This window comes from Drepanopeziza brunnea, assembly GCF_022702325.1.
Source record: "Drepanopeziza brunnea f. sp. 'multigermtubi' strain 214-2 chromosome Unknown ctg9, whole genome shotgun sequence".
In the NCBI taxonomy this organism is placed as follows: Eukaryota; Fungi; Ascomycota; class Leotiomycetes; order Helotiales; family Drepanopezizaceae; genus Drepanopeziza; species Drepanopeziza brunnea.
In genome coordinates this window covers 31,015-48,609 of record NW_027094072.1, presented here as the reverse complement: position 1 = coordinate 48,609, position 17,595 = coordinate 31,015, and the positions used below count along the sequence as shown (strand labels likewise).

The following is a 17,595-nucleotide window of genomic DNA, read 5'->3' as shown; positions in this document are numbered from 1 at the left end:
CCACACCAACCAATGCGCCGCAGTCTATAAAGCATCACGAACTTCCCGGCGCTGGCAGCCATGCGTCCCTTCCAGCCTCTACTCCTCGCCTTCAGCGTCCTCTTCTCACAGACATCTCCAGCTTCTGCGTCCTCCGACTACTACGAGCAGCTCAACTTACGGCCTCTCCATCCCTCCCTCCTCCTCGCCTCCTTCAACTTCCAGAGTAACACGAGCCTGGCCTCCTTCGAGCAGCAGAACTTTAGATACTTCCCCCGTTCGCTAGGCCAGATACTACAGCATGCCAGCACGCGGGAACTGCACCTGCGCTTCAGTCTGGGCCGATGGGACGCGGAGAGTTGGGGCGCCAGGCCGTGGGGAGGCGCGCGAGAGGGGGGCACCGGCGTGGAATTGTGGGCGTGGGTGGAGGCCGAGACGGATGAAGAGTGTGTATCTCGTTGCTCGTTACCTTCTTCACACATTCATACATCACATCCGCTCTGTGTGTCAGAGAGAGGGAAAGGAAAGGGTACTTGGCTAATTCGAACAGCGCCGACGGACGATGGCTGACCTTGACGAATGCGCTGTCTGGCCTCTTTTGCGCCTCGCTGAACTTCATCGACTCGACCAGGACCATCCGACCGGTCATGTCCTTTGATCCCGTAGGGAACCATCCGAATGCCACGGCCGAGAATCTTCATTTGCTGCATGGCACGTTGCCGCGGGAGGTGGTATGCACCGAGAACCTGACCCCTTTCTTGAAGCTTCTGCCGTGCAAAGGCAAAGCCGGCATCTCGAGTCTGTTGGACGGCCACAAATTGTTTGATGCGAGCTGGCAGAGCATGTCGATTGATGTGCAACCTATCTGTCCCTCGGGTGGAGGGGAATGCCAATTGCAGATCACACAGACTGTTGATATGGTCTTGGATATCCAGAGGTCGAAACGACCGAGAGGTATGCAATGCCTCGACCACCATATAGAATCCTGCTAAATTCTCCAGATAACCCCATCCCAAGACCCATACACCATGAAGAGCTCAAGTGCAACACCTCTAAGCCCTACCATTCTCACGATACCTGCTTTCCGCTGGATACTTCCGCCCAAGAAGACGATTGGTCCCTCTCCCAGATCTTCGGGCACTCCCTCAAGGGAGCGTGCCCTTTAGCAACCGAAGGCATAGACCCGATCTGTATCCATGTCCCCCAAGCCCGCAACGTATACACCTCCGATGGTGTTCAAGAACATCCGCATCCCTCCGGCTACAGCCGCTGCTTCGGGCTCGCCCCAGAAGGCGACTTCGAAATGGCTCTCCCCTCCCAAACCATCTCCGAGAAATCCCCTCTCGAGCAACCCTTGCTGTACGCAGAACGCTCCTTCATTGGCTACGGCCAGGAACACGGTGGCGTGCAAGCCATCCTCACGAACCCATCTCTGACCTCCTCCGTTGACTTCGTCTACCTGGAGACTCTGCCCTGGTTCATGAAACTCTACCTCCACACCTTGAAAGCGAAGATCGACGGTCAGGACCAATCCGTCATCCAAGAGATGTACTACCGGCCAGCCCTCGACCGTAAGCGCGGCACCCAGCTCGAAGTCCGCATCCTGATCCCCGCAAACTCGACGGTAGTCCTGACCTACGACTTCGAGAAGGCGATTCTCCGATACACCGAGTACCCGCCTGACGCCAACCGCGGCTTCGACATCGCGCCCGCCATCATCACCATCAGCGATAAGCAGACCCAGATCCGGACGACGACCTTGCTCTTGCCGCTCCCGACTCCCGATTTCAGCATGCCGTACAACGTCATTATCCTGACGAGCACGGTGATGGCGCTGAGCTTTGGCTTCGTGTTTAATCTGCTGGTGAGACGCTTTGTGGGCATTGAAGAGGCGGAGATGTGGGATTTGAGGAGCGTGAGGTTGAAGGTCGCGAAAGCTGTTGGGGGGTTACTGAGGAAGAGAGCGAAAATGGAGAAGGTAGAATAATAGTGCTTAGGGTAGGATTTATATATAAATAGATAAATAAAAGAGCGAAAAAAAACATCATGATTTCATCGAGCTATTATATACAGGTATTCTTGGGCTTGTATAGGTTTGTATCGGTTTGGGGATATACGTAAGTGACGCGGAGTGGAGTGAGTCTTGAACTTTGCTGCTGCGATTTGGATGGATGGTATAGAGGATGTGCAGTAGACGAGTGAAATGACTCTGAAGTAAAGTGAAAGAAGTGGTGGCCTTTTTTTTTTTAAAAAAAAAAAAGAGAAAAAAACTCGGCTGCAAGAGGAAATCTAAGATTTTGGAGATAGGAAATTGCGAATAAAGAATGGATACATAAGAAAGGGGAAATTTAACTGATGGTTTGATGTCGAGTTTGGCGTTTTGGGAGCTATAAGAAAACCAAAGCCCTTTCTTACAGTAAAAAGATGTTGAGGGGGGACGCAGAATAAGTAAGTAGGCCAAGGTTTTTAAAAGCGGCGATAGGCTAAGCCGAGGTTGTAGTATGCAAGTAAGCGAATATCAATAAAGGCTCGCTTAATATTTATTATGAATACTGGAATGAGCGATTTAATTACTGAGCTGTTTCTAAAAGTGAACGTCTTATTATCTTTTGAAATAAAACTCGTGATATAATTTTTCACATCAGACGAGATTATCCACGCGAAGACTGGAGCTTGGTAAAATCATGTACTCTTTCTTCTCATTCTTCAATAAATATCTTACAATGCAACGAGTGACCCAGCTCCGAACCCAATATCCCAAACCCCCTCCATCTTCGCAAAGGGCAGCACGTACAACAGCATCAGCCACAAGCACCACAGCTTGAACGTCTGCTTATCCCCCGCCAAATCTGTCCTCGTCAAGGTCCGCACCGCAATGAGACCCCCGAGCGCCGCAGGGGGCAGGTACCCCAGGACAGGCAGACGCCAGAACGCAGCGGCGACGAGCGAGAACCCGACGACAGTGACCGCGTTGGCCCACCGCGTGGCGCCCTCGCCCATCACGAGAGGCAGCGTCTTCCGCGCCCGCAGCCGGTCGCCCTCCTGGTCCTCCATATCCTGGAACTGGATCGTGCACGTGATGGCTGCCGCGATGACGGCGAGCCAGGCGTAGATGGTCGTCGTGTTCAGAGCACCGCCGCAAGCGACGCGCGCGGCGCCCGCGCCGAAGGTGGTGAAGCCCAGGGCGTTGTTGACGTGGCGGAGGAGGAAGTGGCCCTCGGCCGCGCCGAGGTCGTTGTACACCCAGGTGAGCACCATCATGACGAGGAACTCCGTGGTACCGCCGAGGAACAGCGTCGAGAGGTAGCCGGCGGGAATCGAGAGGAGGAGGATCTGGCTGGCTTCTTCGGGGGTGAGCCGTCCTGAGGGGATAGCGCGCCAGGGCTTGTTGATCGCGTCTTCCAGGACAGAGTTGGGCAGGCGTTGATTCGACAGGTTGAAGATCCAAAGGTTCACCCACGTCCATACAACAGCTTTTAGGAGTCCGAAGAGAGCGCTGCTGGCGTCTGGTGTGGTAGCGTCTGACATGAGGCCAGAGAAGACGGCGGTGAAGGCAAAGGTCGTAGCAGGCAAGATGGTTGTCTTTATATCGCTCTTGGTGATGAGGAACGCGGTTTCCGCATGGTAAAGGAATGTCCTGCTCTGGAAGATGTTAGCATGTACCTGGTAGCTGGCTGTATACGAAAACATACCTGTGTCTGTGGAGCCAATGTGCCCTCTTCGACAAGCTTGAGATCCATGGCTGTCATTTTTATTTACGCTTATCTATGTTCTTCAGCGTCGCAAATAGGGTGTGCGCAAAAGAAGGTAAGATGAAATTGAAAAGAAAGAAATGTTGAGATGGTGCGCTGATGATGGACTCAAGTCTACACATCTCGTAACTATATAGAAAAGCCGCTCTCTCTCCTTCTCCTGAATCCCGGGCCGTGGCCTCCTGGAAATTTGTCATTGATCCCAGCGGAGCAATACCTGGACGGCATCTACAAGGAGGTCCAGGCTCGGGATATGCAAATCGTTCATGAAAACACGGCTCGGAGACTAGAACGAAACGCTGGGATACCACAAAGTTTTCTGGGGAAAGGCTCAAGAGTTAGCGCCATCTTGTTTTCTTTTCCTCTATAGAGAAATCTCTCCCCTATGCTTTGATTCCCGTTGCCAAGTCATTATTTCAAATATTCATTTGGTACCAGAGAAGATAGCAGCCAAGATTTTTAGCGTTGAAGGGTTCAGTAAAGGAAAGGGTCCAAAAACCAAGATATGAACGTGCTGAGCGAGTCCAGACTCCAGCCCGAAGCTGATCGATCTTTACGAATTACTTTCAACGCAGCCCCATGTCGTCGGTTGCTGTGGGTCTGTCCCGAGCGTTCATCGTATGCACGAGTTGGTGCAATGCTGTGCGGGAGGCCAAAGCTGAAGTAGGTGCCCTTCTGAGATCACTACACAGATCGCTGGGAGCCCGGCCCACCATCCCGTGGAGATGCTGGGAACATACTACAGTGCACGATCCGCAGATGCCAGATATCGAAGGAATCGAGTGTGCGAGCCGGTGCCTGGCTACCACCACACTTGGCGTTGGAATATCATGATGGCGGTTCACAGACCTCACGGACACATCCTTCGTGCCGTCTTCGGCTTGTAATGAGATCCCTCTCCCGCCATCTCCTCTTCTGTGAATCGCTGTATTTCTTAGGAGAAGAAAAGTACGGGTCTTGTGAAATGTTGAAAAGGAGACTCGGGGAGTCGGACTTCGAATGACAGCTTTCCTAAAGAATCCAAGATGGGATGTCGTATCCTCGCTGAATCTGATACGACTCGATGTTAGCTCCAACCGCTTTCCCGATTTATTTAGCCTTATCCGACGATGACCTTACTCTACATAACCAAGAGCAGCACCGTCTACAGTTAGTAAGGTCCCCTGGGGATGTCCGCACCGTAGCCGAGGTCTTCCCCAGGGCACGGTACATCGCTAACCGAGTTTGGCTAAGCGAATATCAACACCAAGACCTAAGACCTTTCAGGACTGGGGCGAACCCGTGGTTGCTTGACTCCTCTTCCAGCTGGCTGTTGAAAGTGATAGCTATTGTCTTTATATCGCTATTGCACAGATTATTTTATCATGTTCAGACCGGAAAGATAACCAGGTGGCGGAAAGCCAAGAATATAAGAACCGTGCTTCCCCTCTCATCGTCACCTTCTTGAGGAGACCTCTGGTCGCATCCCACTCCTCTTCCTACACTGGTCCTTGATCACCAAGTACTTGTTCGTTTCTTCCGCGTTTCAAATCCCACACTCTATCGACGACATCCTTAGAGTTTGGCAAGATGACGGATCTGCAAGCTGCCTGTTATAGCATCGTCTCTACTTTCTTCGCCGCATCGACCTTGACCATCGCACTCCGGATTTATTCTCGAGGATTCGTGACCAAAGGCTTTGGATGGGACGATTGGTGCATGGTAGTGACTTTTGTAGGTACCCTGGGCTTTGGTAGACAGACTACTTTACTGACCGGACTTCAGTTCTTGAATTGTGGCCACCAGGTAATCCTGTACTACTTCATCCGACACGGAGGTGGAAAGTAAGTCGTTCAAATATATCCAGCTGTGTGCCCCGACCCTCTGACTCGTTCAGACATGCCCAAGAAGTAATAAAATACCACCCTGAATGGCTCCAGAAACTCACCACCGTAAGTGCTCAGAACAATAGCAGACGATGATATCCTAACGGACCTTAGACCCTGTTCGTCGAAGAAATCTACTACGTCTTGATGCACTTTATCATCAAGATGACTTTCCTTCTCTTCTACCTTCGCTTCGCCACCAAAGGTTTCAGGTACGTATTTCAACGACTCTGATTGTTCAGACTATCTTGCTCTACTCCCGAAACAATCTTGATCAGGTATTTACTGATACCCGGCTGTTGGTATACAGAACCCTGGTGCACTACTCTATCGCTCTCAACTGCATCTTTGCCGTCGTCCAATGGCTCCTCTATTGCCTGCAGTGCATTCCCCTCGACGCCTACTTCCACCATAATGACCACCCCACAGTCAAATGCTTGGAAAACAGCGTGCTCGCTTTCGTCCCGGCTTCGCTCGTAAGTATTCTTCAAAAAAAAAAAAAAAAAAAAAAAACACCCCTTGCCAATCATGAGGCCTAACGATTCTTGAAAACGGCCAGAACATCTTCATGGACATCGTGATCCTCGTCCTCCCTATCAAGCCCCTCTGGATGGTCCAGCTCTCCTTGCGCAAGCGGCTGCAGCTCCTCTCCATCATCTCCCTGGGCGGCATCGTCGTCGTCATCTCCGTCCTGCGCCTCACTGTCCTCCTCGAGTTCCAGAAGTTCACCGACTTCACGCACTCCCTCGGCAAGATCATCATCGTCTCCTGCATCGAGCTCGAGGTCGCCATCATGGCCGCCAACGTACCCTCCCTCAAGATTTTCTTCGCCACCAGTCGCGGCGCCACCGCAGGCAGGACCGGGAGCAAGCAAAGCTCGGCCGACCACAACGGGAACCACATCATGGCGAACCTGACCGGCCGCCCGCAGAGCAAGGGCCGCTTCCTCGCCACGACGAGCATGTGTCGGATCTCGGCCAGCAAGGGGCCCAGCCAGCTGAGGCTGACGACGCCGGGAATGGGAGACACGATGAACTCTTCCGAGGAGGAGTTGGCCTATGCCGGCATCCACGTCACGAGTTCCGTGGGGGTCGAGTACCACGACGCGAAGCGGGCCTCGACGCGGGACTCGAAGAAGTCAGATAATGATGTGGCTGTGAAGGACATGGTTTAACTTGAGCCGCCGTTTCTGCGGAGGCGTTCGATTCTTGTGCATTGTCAGTAGGGTGGCGTTTGGGAGCTGGGTACTACCGGTGATGAAAATATTAACCCCCCCCCTTTTTTTTTCTTTGTATATCCTTTTACCTTTCAATTCTCTCCCTCTTCTTCTTCTTCTCCTTCTCAGCCAGGAAGACCTCACAAATGTTACCACTAAACAACCCGTTCTCCTCAGGCAAATACACTCATGTATATTGTCGTGCCCGTATAGCCTGAGCAATGGATTCATAATCCATTATAATGTATATAGAAACCTATTCGGCTCGTCATGCCATTAATGAGCGCCTGAATATGCCCAAAAGACTTCTTTCTCTTCTTTAGCTCATCGCTGCTCCTTTCCATAGCTTCTAGCTCCACGTCTTTGCTTTGAGATATCAATGCCTGTTCCGCTTGGAGAGTCTGCAGTCAATCGGCATACCTAGCTTCAATCTCCATTATCGTCTGCCTGATCAGCTCATCCCTCTCATGGTGCAGATCCCTTTGCTTCTTCGTAATCGCTTCTACGCGTTGGTCAATATGGCAGATGTTTTGTAGACGTGCTGTGACGTCGCGATTCAAGCTGTCGATCTGCGCTTGGTATGTGTTGGCCTTACGTGAGATTACTTCTCTTTCGCTGCCAGGAGTAGATTCGCTTGCAAGTGAGGGACCAGAAGCTGGAGGTGTTTTTTGAGGGGAAGGGCGGCGGCAGCAGAAATACTCTGGGAAAGGGGTGGTGGATTCACAGATGGACCTGCACTCATTACGGTGGGTATCGACGTATTCGATAGGAGGCGAGGCCCGGTGTTGACCGGGTGCCCCAATGCCCCTGAGACAGGTGCCTGGAATGAAGGCAATTCATTCACCATCGAATGCTGAAGATCAGGCTCCTTCTCAGATGTGATTTCCTCGGAGCTAAGTGCCTGGTCGGGGATTGGCAGGGCAGAACCACCCGGCTTGTCGGCCGCAGAAAAAGAAGAGACGACGGTCCCGTGTGACGAAGTGGAAGTGGCTGCAGTCTCTCGACTTTCCGAGGAATCGGCCCTCGAGGAGTTGCGTGAGGCGTCAGTCGGCGAGCCAATAGACTGCCCAAATTCTCCGTCTTCCGGACGGTCAGACTGGATAGGCAACATTCGTGCCGAAGACGACGAAACGTGTGTTCGAGCTTCCCCAGAACAATGCCGAGCATACTCGGGCTCTAGACGTATCCTCTTGGATGGATGATCATCTCGAGCCTGTACTCCGATATTATCTTCGCAGATGGAGAGGGTACTTTCTCTACAGTCGAGTCTAGAGGGCTTCCGCTTCAAGCTGCCAGTGGGAGTAGGTGCATCGAGAGACTCGTTGAAATTTGACCCAGGAGAGGTATTTGAGGACAATTGGTGTTGGCCTTTATCCATTTCACACGCCAGCAGCATCCTCCTGCAAATATCAGGACACTCACACTCTACTGCTTGCCCCCCCCCAAGCCGTTATTACTCCATAAAGAGGCGCATGATCAGCGGACTCGTGTTGCCTTGGGCGATGCTCATCTTCCGAGGCGTCCTTCTCAGAGGAGACCGAGATAGCAGCTGCCGGAGCTAATACAGATGTGGCACTTGAGGGCAAGATATGCGGCGGGGCTGGCGGCCGAATCTCTTCGTCCTGGTCCTCTTCATATTGGGCTTGTTCTTTCTCTTCTTCTCCTTCTAATCCCTCTCCTCCTCCTGCACCTGCTCCTCATTCCTCTACTTCTTCTCTTTCTCCTTCTTCTGGCTGTTCTCCCGAGCAGTCCAAGTCTTCCTCCCGAGGGGTCTGGGAGTCAATTTCCTCATCCAGCGGTTCAATGACCGAGTCGTGCATCCTAATGCCGCTGGACTCACCCTCTGCCGTTAATACCTTAGGAACAGCCCTCTTCTTAAGCCTCTTGACTCGGCACCAGCAATCAGCACAGGCCTGCGGCGATCGACGGTACCCGACGTCCCCCAGCCGGGAGGAGATGGCCTCCCAGAGAGTCGGCCATGGGACCACAGCCACGGGATCATGTTACTCGCGCGCCAGCTGATCCTCACACATCTCGAGCAGGATCTCATTCTTTGTAACGGACCACTTCGAGCCCGGGACAGTCTCCTGGGAGGCCTTCGAGACCACGACAATCCGTCTGTAGTGGCTCTCGCAAGCGAAATGGCTTCGAGTGAAGCCTTGATCTTCAAGCTGCGAGGAGATGCACCGCCAACGCGATATCACGGGAGGGTTCCCGTAACTTCAGCTCGAACTGGTCATTAATGGACTGAAAGAGGATTAGCTGCTCCTCGTCCGTTCAGCGCACGAACTCGCGTCCATGGCCGTGGTTGTCACCGCGGCCGCTACTCATGATATAGCCGCGCCTGCCCCTTGGACTTCGGTCGTGGACCGCAGTCGTGGTTGGCGATGCGTGAATGCGTGGATACCGGTACACGCCGGCATGGTTATCTATCTGCGTGCGGATGTGGTTTGAGATACGATGGTAATAATAAATTGAGTTTTCGGCATGAAAAGCTTCGCGACGTGATCTGCGTTTGGCGTCCGCGTTTCCGCGCTGGCGGTGGCGCGCTTATTACAAGATAAGACGAGATAAGATCAGATGTAGTGGGTTGTCGGCCATAATGAATGTGTACAAAATATTTCATGAGTTCCTATTTACTATACTATATAGGTGTATCATTGGTTTAGGGTCCCATAAAGGTGATGGCAGAGTTGTCTACTTATTCTACTCCGTATGCTTTACCCGCCCATTACAGCTCTAGTCCCGTGACCCATAGCATGACCTATTCCTAACGAATATCCAATATCAATTGAAACCATTTTCTATAACTTATCGATCATGAAACAGGTTATCCTGCTGTAGTCAAAATTTACACCAAGTCTATCGTACACTACATGTTAACACCAACAACCATGGCTCCACTGGCGGCCGATGTAACGCACATGGAACATTGAAATAAATCGATTCATCGTCTATAAAACATCCAAAACTGCATATCCTTTGAGAAACGCCAACTGTTATGCGCCTTAAATCTTCCTTCTATGTAACTTGGAGATTTGCATTCAAGCAAACACATCGCTGGCGTACCTCTCACCCTTGATTCCCGCCCACCACTGCTCAACCTCCTCATCTGTCTTCGGCTTACCCAGAGCCTCAGCAGCTTCCATGTAAATCTTCTTTGTCATCGCTGCAACTCCCTCTCCGACTCGACTACTGCCGCAAACGAACAGTTTCGCGCCCTCCTCAAAGGCTTTTACCATTTCCACCCTCTCCTCCCACAACCGATCTTGGACATACCGACACCCTTTGCTGCTCTCGCTGCACTGAGAGTACGCGTAGAAAGTCTTGACTACTCCAGCTTCCTCCCAATGCCTAAGTTCTTCGCTGAATAGGCAGTCTTTCTCTGGGTGGGCACAGCCGATAAACAGATACGCGGGGGCGAGTTTCCGACCACCTTGGAATTGTATCGCCCGTTCTTGGACAAAGCCTCGGAATGGGGCGAGACCCGTTCCTGCGCAGAACATGATGACAGGCGTACCCTCCAGATCCGCGGGTGGGTGGAAGAGGCCATGGCTGGGCTTGACAGCAACATGGATTCGATCGCCTTCTTCCAGGCCAGACATGTAGTTCGAAGCCACGCCCAAGAAGCGCTTACCGCCTGCTGCCTTGGATGGAGTGTCCAACACTGCCCAAGTCAATGTAGCGATTGTTGGGTCGGCAAGTGGCGACGAGGAGATGGAGTATTGGCGGATGCGCATAGGTGGAAGCATGGCAAGGAAGTCCCCCAATGGAAGTACGGCCGAAGGGTATTCTTCAAGGATATCGAGTGGCGATTTTCGCTTGTTAAGGATTTCCTCTTCGAAGTCTTTCGCGGCGAGATCGAGGATCTTGGCACGTACGGCTTCGTCAGGGGAGGATGCGGCAATTCGAGCGATGTTCTTGCGAGTTGCAGGCTGACTGAGCTCGACATACATTGTCAAGACGTCCATGGCCGAAATTGGATGCCCTGTTGGCAACGTAGTGCTCGCTCCGCTCTTGATCGTCAACATCGTATCCCAGGGCAAGTGCGCCCATTTCAAAACCCGGCGGACGGTACTAGCATTATTCATCGGAAGGACAGCAATGTAGTCGCCAGCCTTGTAAGTCATTCCAGTAGGTAAGTTTAAAGTAATGTGTCGCTTCTCCGGAACTCCGGGCTTGGTCAAGATTTCGTTGCTCAGAACCACTGCCTCCTTCACATCCTGCCGTAACCTGGAACTTCTATTTCCGGTGTCAATTTCAAGCTCCAAGCTGGTCTCCTCCTCGGCTTCTGCATCGCCTCCGAGAGCAGACCACAGGTACTCATCTTGCCATTTGTCGAAATCATTGAAAATGTCACCAGCCGCAACATCACCAAGTCCCATCTCGGTGATCTTAGACGCACCATTTTCTTCGAATCCAGAATTCAGCAGTTTGGGGACCCGATGGAAGGTAGAGACCCAATCATCTAGGTTCTGTCAGCTCATGCATCCCGAGGTTGTGTATGTACCCACGATTGCCACATCCAAACACAGCATACTTTACCCCCTTCAGCTTATCATTCCCCTCCAAGCTCTGCAGCCACTCAAAGAAGTGTGCTGCATTGTCTGGAGGCTGCCCTTCATAACTAGACGAGATGAGCACGACGGGCTGAGCCTTGGGCACCCGATCAACCGCGCTGTCCAAGGGCTCAACTTGCGCGGCGTATCCGCGCCCAGAAGCAGCTCTTGCTAAACTTTGGGCGAGCGCTTCACAGGTCCCAGCATTCGATCCGTACAGAATCGACATGGGTTTCTTTGGTCGAGCCGCTGCCGATGCCTGATGCATCTTTACATTCTTCTCTGTTGAAAGGCTCTGCATCGACGACTGCACGTGAAGCATTTTCTCAATGTGCATGGCATCAATGTGCTCACGGAGAGAAGCGTGCATGAACAAGTCCTTTGGTTTGAGCGTAAGAGTCTGTTTAATTGCGAGCTGGTAGCTCGGATCCTCGAATCTGAAATTGAATGTTTGGAGGAGCATCGCAGTAGTCAGAATTACCTCTTGCCATGCAAATGGGCGACCAATACAGCTACGCAAGCCGTTTCCGAATGGCTTCCATGCATTCTTCGGTAACTTGGAGAACTCTTCGGCGAGCATCCTTTCTGGTTTGAATGACTGTGCGTCCTCCCCAAAGACCGCGGGGTCTGTGTGGATCTTTCCAAGTAGAGCGACGATAGACTGGCCCTTCTTGATCTCGTATTTTCCGCCGAGGATTAGATGCTCGTCAGGAGTATCTGTTCGAGCCTGCAGCGTGAAGGCCGGCGCAGTTGGGGTGAGTCTCAAGGTCTCCCGCAAACATGCTTCGATGTACGGGAGTTTCGACATGTGGTCCACGGTAATAGGACCGCGCCCAATAACTTCGTCGACTTGGCGTTGGGCCGTCTGGTATACTGCTGGATTCTTGACCAGGAAGTAAAAGAGGAAGGATATCAGTCCGCTGGTAGTCTCATGCCCTGCTGGAAGTTAGAAGATGCCAAAACTCGAGTCCATAAACGACCTGCCAGCTATCAAGAACGTGATCATATTGTTCAGGATACTCTCCTCTGTCAAGCCTTCCCCGGTCTTTGGATCCCGCCCATTAATCATGGTATTGAGCAGATCCTTCTTGTCATTCGGCGCCGATCGCCTTTCCTTCACAACCTCTGCTGCCACACTCTTTAACAGCGCAATATCGGCGTCATATTTCTGCTGGGCGGATCGGTAGAAAAAGTTCGCAACAGCCGGTCTCCTTGATCTCGCTTCAGATTCCTGCAGTAATCCCAACATAGCGTCGACGAAGGGGTTCAGCTCCTCGTGGTAGAAGCTGTTGAAGCGCGTGTCCATCGCACACCTGTATCGTCAGTCCAAGCCCGATACAGGTTCCAGGACACGTACAAAGCGATGGAGTCCAGCGTCAGCCTCGTAAAGTCGTCCGTGACGTTGATTCTCTGCCTGGGGCCGAATCTCGCCCACTTGACGACCAATTGAGAAGCAACATCGTGCATCTCGTCAAACATGCTGCGGATATTGATCGGACCAAACGCTGCCGTATATCAGCCATAGCCACAGGCCGGCTCTTGAAGCAGAGACAAACCAGGCATTAAGACTCGATGTGCCACTTCCCAGTTATGCTCATGCGTATGTGCTGTAAAGAGGCCGTCCGACACGCCATTGCGGACCTGTTCCAAGGCCCCGGAAACCATCTTTGTAAAGCGTTTCTCATCGCAGACCTCGTCCATCAGTTCGTGAGTCGAGATAAAGAGACGCTCATTGCCGCCCAGAGTGAGCTTGAAGATGGAGCCTGGTGCGGGCACATTAGAGATAGATGCGTGGGTGGGAGAGAAGGAAGGGGAGGGCACGAGGGGGCTTGCCATATGTTTCTGCCAACCGTGAGAGACTGGCGATGGAGCCTTCGGGATCGAGGTCATTGATGTTGCCTACGAAGGGGAGACCTGGTGGGCCTGGGATTGGAGTTGTCATGGTGAAGGAGGTTAAGGGGAGAGAGTAGAGAGAGTAGACAGAGTAGAGAGAGGAATGGAGAGAAGGAAAGAGAAAAGAACAGAGTGGACAGAAGAGGAAGGAACGCTTTAGTTTAGCTAGTTGCTAGCCTACCGAGGTACGTCAGGGTATCTACTCTCCCCCATGAATACATGTCGAAAGTATAATTTTGCAAGAGATCTTACCAGGTGTTAAACCGATCAACTAACGTAGTATAAGGATTCAATCAGCCTTGAAAAGTATTTTTCAGCCAGTATGTAGTCTGTGCAATGGAGTTGATAGGGCTTTAAGCCATTCAGAAATTACCGCTCTACGATTTATGGAGCTAAACTGGGTCCGACATTTATTCATGGGGGATATGAAGGTACTACCGGTACGTAGTACTAAGTGTACAGTAAGATCTCCACAACGGATGGAACTCCCGCTCGTACAAGAGAACCCCAGTATGTTTGTTTGTTGAAGTACTTTCTGCATTTTATTATACTACTACGTACGTACTTACGGCATTGCATTTGACGGACTGTGCTTACGGTAATACTACCGGTACTACTTAGTGGTAAAAACTTAGTACATTTTACCTTTGGCCTCTTACTACGTATTATCGTTATCATGCTGGAGCAGCCGGGTCTGGAAACACCCCTGATTCCTATTGGTCCGCCGTCGATCCGTACAGTAAATAAACTCTCGTCGGGACCGGACGCTGAAGCTGAGTGATGGGCGTTCTTGGCCGCCATCTGCCGTAAATCAACATCGCTTACCTCTCCTCTCCTAACGCTGATTCCACTGCACTGTAAATTTCCACAGCAAGGCGAATCATTTTTTCAACGGGGCGAAAAAGAAAGAAAGCCAGAGAGAAGGAAAGAAAGAAGATGAAACGATACCCGCAGTCTTCGGCCCTACTCTCCTCAATGCACCGCGGCATCCTCCTCAGCTCGAACTTACCTACCCATAACTGTCCGTGCTTCCAGACCGACCCCCTTTTGACCAGGTCAACATACCGGTACCGTACTCCAAAACCCTACGCCGACTTGGTCTCTGACCTGCACCACCTGTACCGCGACATCGTGAACATCACAGAGCCGCGGTAGGAATGTGGGCGCTCCGTTATACGATTCTTCCTCGGCCGCGTCTTCTTCACCCATGACAGCTCACAAGACATAAACATACTATTAAACTTCTACATTCGTTATCCGAGTCTCGCCAGATATGTACAGCGCAGTCGATGGAGTGAGCAGAAACCAACCATCAAGCTATCCATGATCTCATCGAAGAAAGCATCATAATGGTATCGTGTCGTATCGTAACGCCTCCCCTTTTCCCCAACAGCCAATTTTAAACCACCCAAGGATCCATCGCCGTAGCGGGTTGGCCCCTCCCTTGGTGGAAAAACGAAAAAAAAGCATCGCACTCGGTATCACAAACATCATATAGACAACTCCGGTCATCCTATCCCATACCCCTTCCCATCCTATCCCCTATCCGAACCCGCTCATTGCTGCTGAGGCGGTTGAAGGCTTTGCATCCTAATCTCCAAAACCTGACTCAAGTGCTGCAGATCGTGTCTCGCCTGGTCGTCCTCCTCCAGAATCCCTTTGATGACGTGCCACTCAACTGGTCGCATCTGGAATGCCTGCGGCATCAGGAACGCAACCGTAGGTGCATCACGGTAAACACCGAGAATCTCTACTGCAACCGCCTCGCCGTTTCTTTGTTCAATCAATCTTTGCTCCTCAAGGTGGTGGCGGTGTCGGATTTCCTCCAGCGACAGGGGCTGGTATGGTTGCGGTTGCATGGGAGGGCCAATCGATCCTAGAGGAGGGTTGGGTGTCAAGCCAGTTCCTGCCATGGTCATCTGGCTTAGAGAGTGATCAATGACATTCGGCGATTGCGCAACGGCCTCCACAGGTGCTGGTGGCCATTCGTTGCGGATAACGAGGGTGATGAGTATCATAGGCTCGAGTCGATGCTCGGGAACCTTGTGATCTTCGAGATTGCCGATGAAGTCAGGCATGCTTGCCGGACTGGGTGGAACAGGAACCAGGTATGTGTCACGGATATTTCCAGGTCCCTTGTTCGTCAAAACCCCAAATCGCTTGCGCGTCTCAAAGTAGTTGTAGAGCTCCACGAATTGCTTGCGCGCATGCTCGCCGGCTGGGAGGATTTCCACTACTACAACGTCCGTGGGAGGGCTGTAGCGCAAGCTGCAGAGATACTCATTGGCCTTCTCCTGGTCGATGCGTCCGGCAACTTTCAAGTCCTTTTGAAGATACTTCTGCCAGTCGGCAGATGTCTCGTAAGCCATGCCAGCAACGTGCTTTGCAGACGCAGGGAAGCTCGCCACCGAGTCCATCGTAACAATTCCGTTCCAGACCACATCGGGGTCAGCGGGATAATCGGTGGGTGAGTAGGCATCAGAGTCACCGTCATCATCTTGTAACATCTTATCAATCTCAGGATCAACACCTGGTCCATCGATAGGCGGTGCGTTGTTTGAGGACTCACGTCGAGGATGGGGGGTGGTAGGGGATTGAGCTGACACACTCGAGAACACCTTTTGGATATCGAAGTCTGCCTGCGAGGACTTTCTTACCGAAGGTGATGCCTTTGGCGGAAACGCGAGCTTCAGGCCCGAAATATCGTTGTGATTTGGGTATGCCTCCTCTTCTGCGGGCAGTTCAACCTGGTCGCCAGGAGAGTTCTCTCGTGATCTTGCCGCCATGGACGCATTGGGATCAAGCATGCTTCGTCTGCGGGATGTGGAGGTAGTATCGCTGGTCATGGCAAAGTTGTCACTCTCGATGACCTCTTCTCCCTTGTGAGTTCTGCGTACTCTTGGGCCATCGTCTGTGACCATAATCGCTTGCTTGTCATTGCGCGCCTTAATCTCTCCGACCGCCCGCTTCAATTCCTTGCTCGCCATGTCGTCCGAACTCATGCCGGCCAAGGTTAGAGGCAGCAACTTTCTCAAGAGCAGATTGTTGGTAAGCTCTTGGTTAGTCTTGAGGTTTGCGGCGATCGATCGAGCCTGAGGTGAAAAGGAATCTGGTGAAGGGTGGAGCTCCGCAACAGCATATGCGATCGATATGGCAAGGCGTTCCGTCTTTGAATCGACCGTATCATTCGGCGCCGGCACGTAGACACCGTTCTTGATAGCTACTGGTACGGTCACCTTGAAGCTCTTTTGCAAGATCCGGGCGCCTCCTTCCTTGACTGGGTCCTTGATATCTGCGATTTTGGTAGGGAGATCGGACGTTGGGGATTCTTGTCGAGGAGGGACGTGTGGAGCCGATATCTTGCGAGTCTTTGCCTTAGGTTCCTATTTTTGATCAGTGACAAGCTTGAGATGCAACAGACGCAAGGCACATACCTTCAACAACTCCTTATCTTGAGACTCATCTCTCAATTTTCTCTTCACACTCCCGGCTCTCGTTGAGGCGGCATCCTTTTTGGTCTTCTCCGGCACGGGAGTTGCAGGCGCGCTGGACTTTCCGTTGATCTCGGTCTTGGAATCACTGGCCCGCTTGCCCTTCTTCTTCCCCTTCTTCACATCCTTCTTCGCATCCTTTTTCGCCTCTTCCTTGTCCTGTCTGGCCTTCTCGAGCAGATATCTCTTTCTACGATCCTCCCAAACCTTGACACCGCGCTTCAGGCCATCCAGAAGCTCCTTGTGGCCCTCTGGGTTGCATTGCTCGCACTGATAATTGTCGGGGATGTCCTCCTCGAATGTGGTGATGCCGACACATACATTATGCTGCCACGCGTCACACATATCGCAGGCAATCCACGGTTCCTTGTCGTTGGGGAGTGTCTCAAGTGCTCCGCAAACGCACCGAATGACTTCGGTCTCGACGGGCTCTTCATTCTCGGGCTTCTTTGACTTCTTGGAAGATTTCTTCTTGGGGGGCTCTGGGGTTTGGTCCAGCTGGTCCTTCATTGTGTGTTGGCCCTTTGTCGCGCGAACGGATCTTCTGGGTTCATCTGGGGAGATGTTAGCACCGATGTCGAGAAGGGAGGCGCGAGCCTGTCGACATGCCAAGCGGCAGTGGTAGTGAAGTGGAATGGAGAGAAGGGGAGTGGGGCGCTGCATTTGCTTACCCGCCATTTTCGAGGCTGATTGTGAGCTCTTGTGGTCTCAAGGGATCTTTCGTATGTATGGACTACTAGAATAAGGGAGGAGGAGGGTGGTCGTTGTCGTTGTCGTTGTTGGCGCCGCCGTCGATTTGTTATTTAAATAGTAGGCGATACGCGTTTTCACGCGATCACT

At 52.1% G+C, this 17,595-nt stretch overlaps 6 protein-coding genes across 6 annotated transcripts; 2 read left to right on the top strand and 4 right to left on the bottom strand.

Annotated features, from left to right (window-relative positions):
- Window positions 1–60: 60 nt before the first annotated feature.
- L3040_005424 (uncharacterized protein) lies at window positions 61–1,966 on the top strand (the record flags this gene model as incomplete). Its single annotated transcript, XM_007295993.1, has 3 exons — window positions 61–425; window positions 530–933; window positions 981–1,966. 3 exons carry the CDS (start codon window positions 61–63, stop codon window positions 1,964–1,966), a joined length of 1,755 nt encoding a protein of 584 aa, XP_007296055.1.
- Window positions 1,967–2,697: 731 nt separating this feature from the next.
- On the bottom strand, window positions 2,698–3,719 carry L3040_005423 (uncharacterized protein; the record flags this gene model as incomplete). Its single annotated transcript, XM_007295994.2, has 2 exons — window positions 2,698–3,621; window positions 3,672–3,719. The coding sequence occupies 2 exons, from the start codon at window positions 3,717–3,719 to the stop codon at window positions 2,698–2,700; spliced, it is 972 nt and encodes a 323-aa protein (XP_007296056.2).
- A 1,581-nt stretch (window positions 3,720–5,300) lies between these two features.
- L3040_005422 (uncharacterized protein) lies at window positions 5,301–6,770 on the top strand (the record flags this gene model as incomplete). Its single annotated transcript, XM_066154512.1, has 6 exons — window positions 5,301–5,444; window positions 5,496–5,554; window positions 5,608–5,662; window positions 5,711–5,808; window positions 5,907–6,072; window positions 6,156–6,770. 6 exons carry the CDS (start codon window positions 5,301–5,303, stop codon window positions 6,768–6,770), a joined length of 1,137 nt encoding a protein of 378 aa, XP_066011374.1.
- A 643-nt stretch (window positions 6,771–7,413) lies between these two features.
- Window positions 7,414–8,322, bottom strand: L3040_005421 (uncharacterized protein; the record flags this gene model as incomplete). Its single annotated transcript, XM_066154511.1, has 2 exons — window positions 7,414–8,212; window positions 8,270–8,322. 2 exons carry the CDS (start codon window positions 8,320–8,322, stop codon window positions 7,414–7,416), a joined length of 852 nt encoding a protein of 283 aa, XP_066011373.1.
- A 1,534-nt stretch (window positions 8,323–9,856) lies between these two features.
- L3040_005420 (uncharacterized protein) lies at window positions 9,857–13,313 on the bottom strand (the record flags this gene model as incomplete). Its single annotated transcript, XM_007295995.2, has 6 exons — window positions 9,857–11,280; window positions 11,327–12,307; window positions 12,392–12,684; window positions 12,729–12,876; window positions 12,928–13,134; window positions 13,193–13,313. 6 exons carry the CDS (start codon window positions 13,311–13,313, stop codon window positions 9,857–9,859), a joined length of 3,174 nt encoding a protein of 1,057 aa, XP_007296057.2.
- Window positions 13,314–14,820: 1,507 nt separating this feature from the next.
- Window positions 14,821–17,433, bottom strand: L3040_005419 (uncharacterized protein; the record flags this gene model as incomplete). Its single annotated transcript, XM_007295996.1, has 3 exons — window positions 14,821–16,647; window positions 16,699–17,309; window positions 17,427–17,433. 3 exons carry the CDS (start codon window positions 17,431–17,433, stop codon window positions 14,821–14,823), a joined length of 2,445 nt encoding a protein of 814 aa, XP_007296058.1.
- Between the last annotated feature and the right edge of the window lie 162 nt (window positions 17,434–17,595).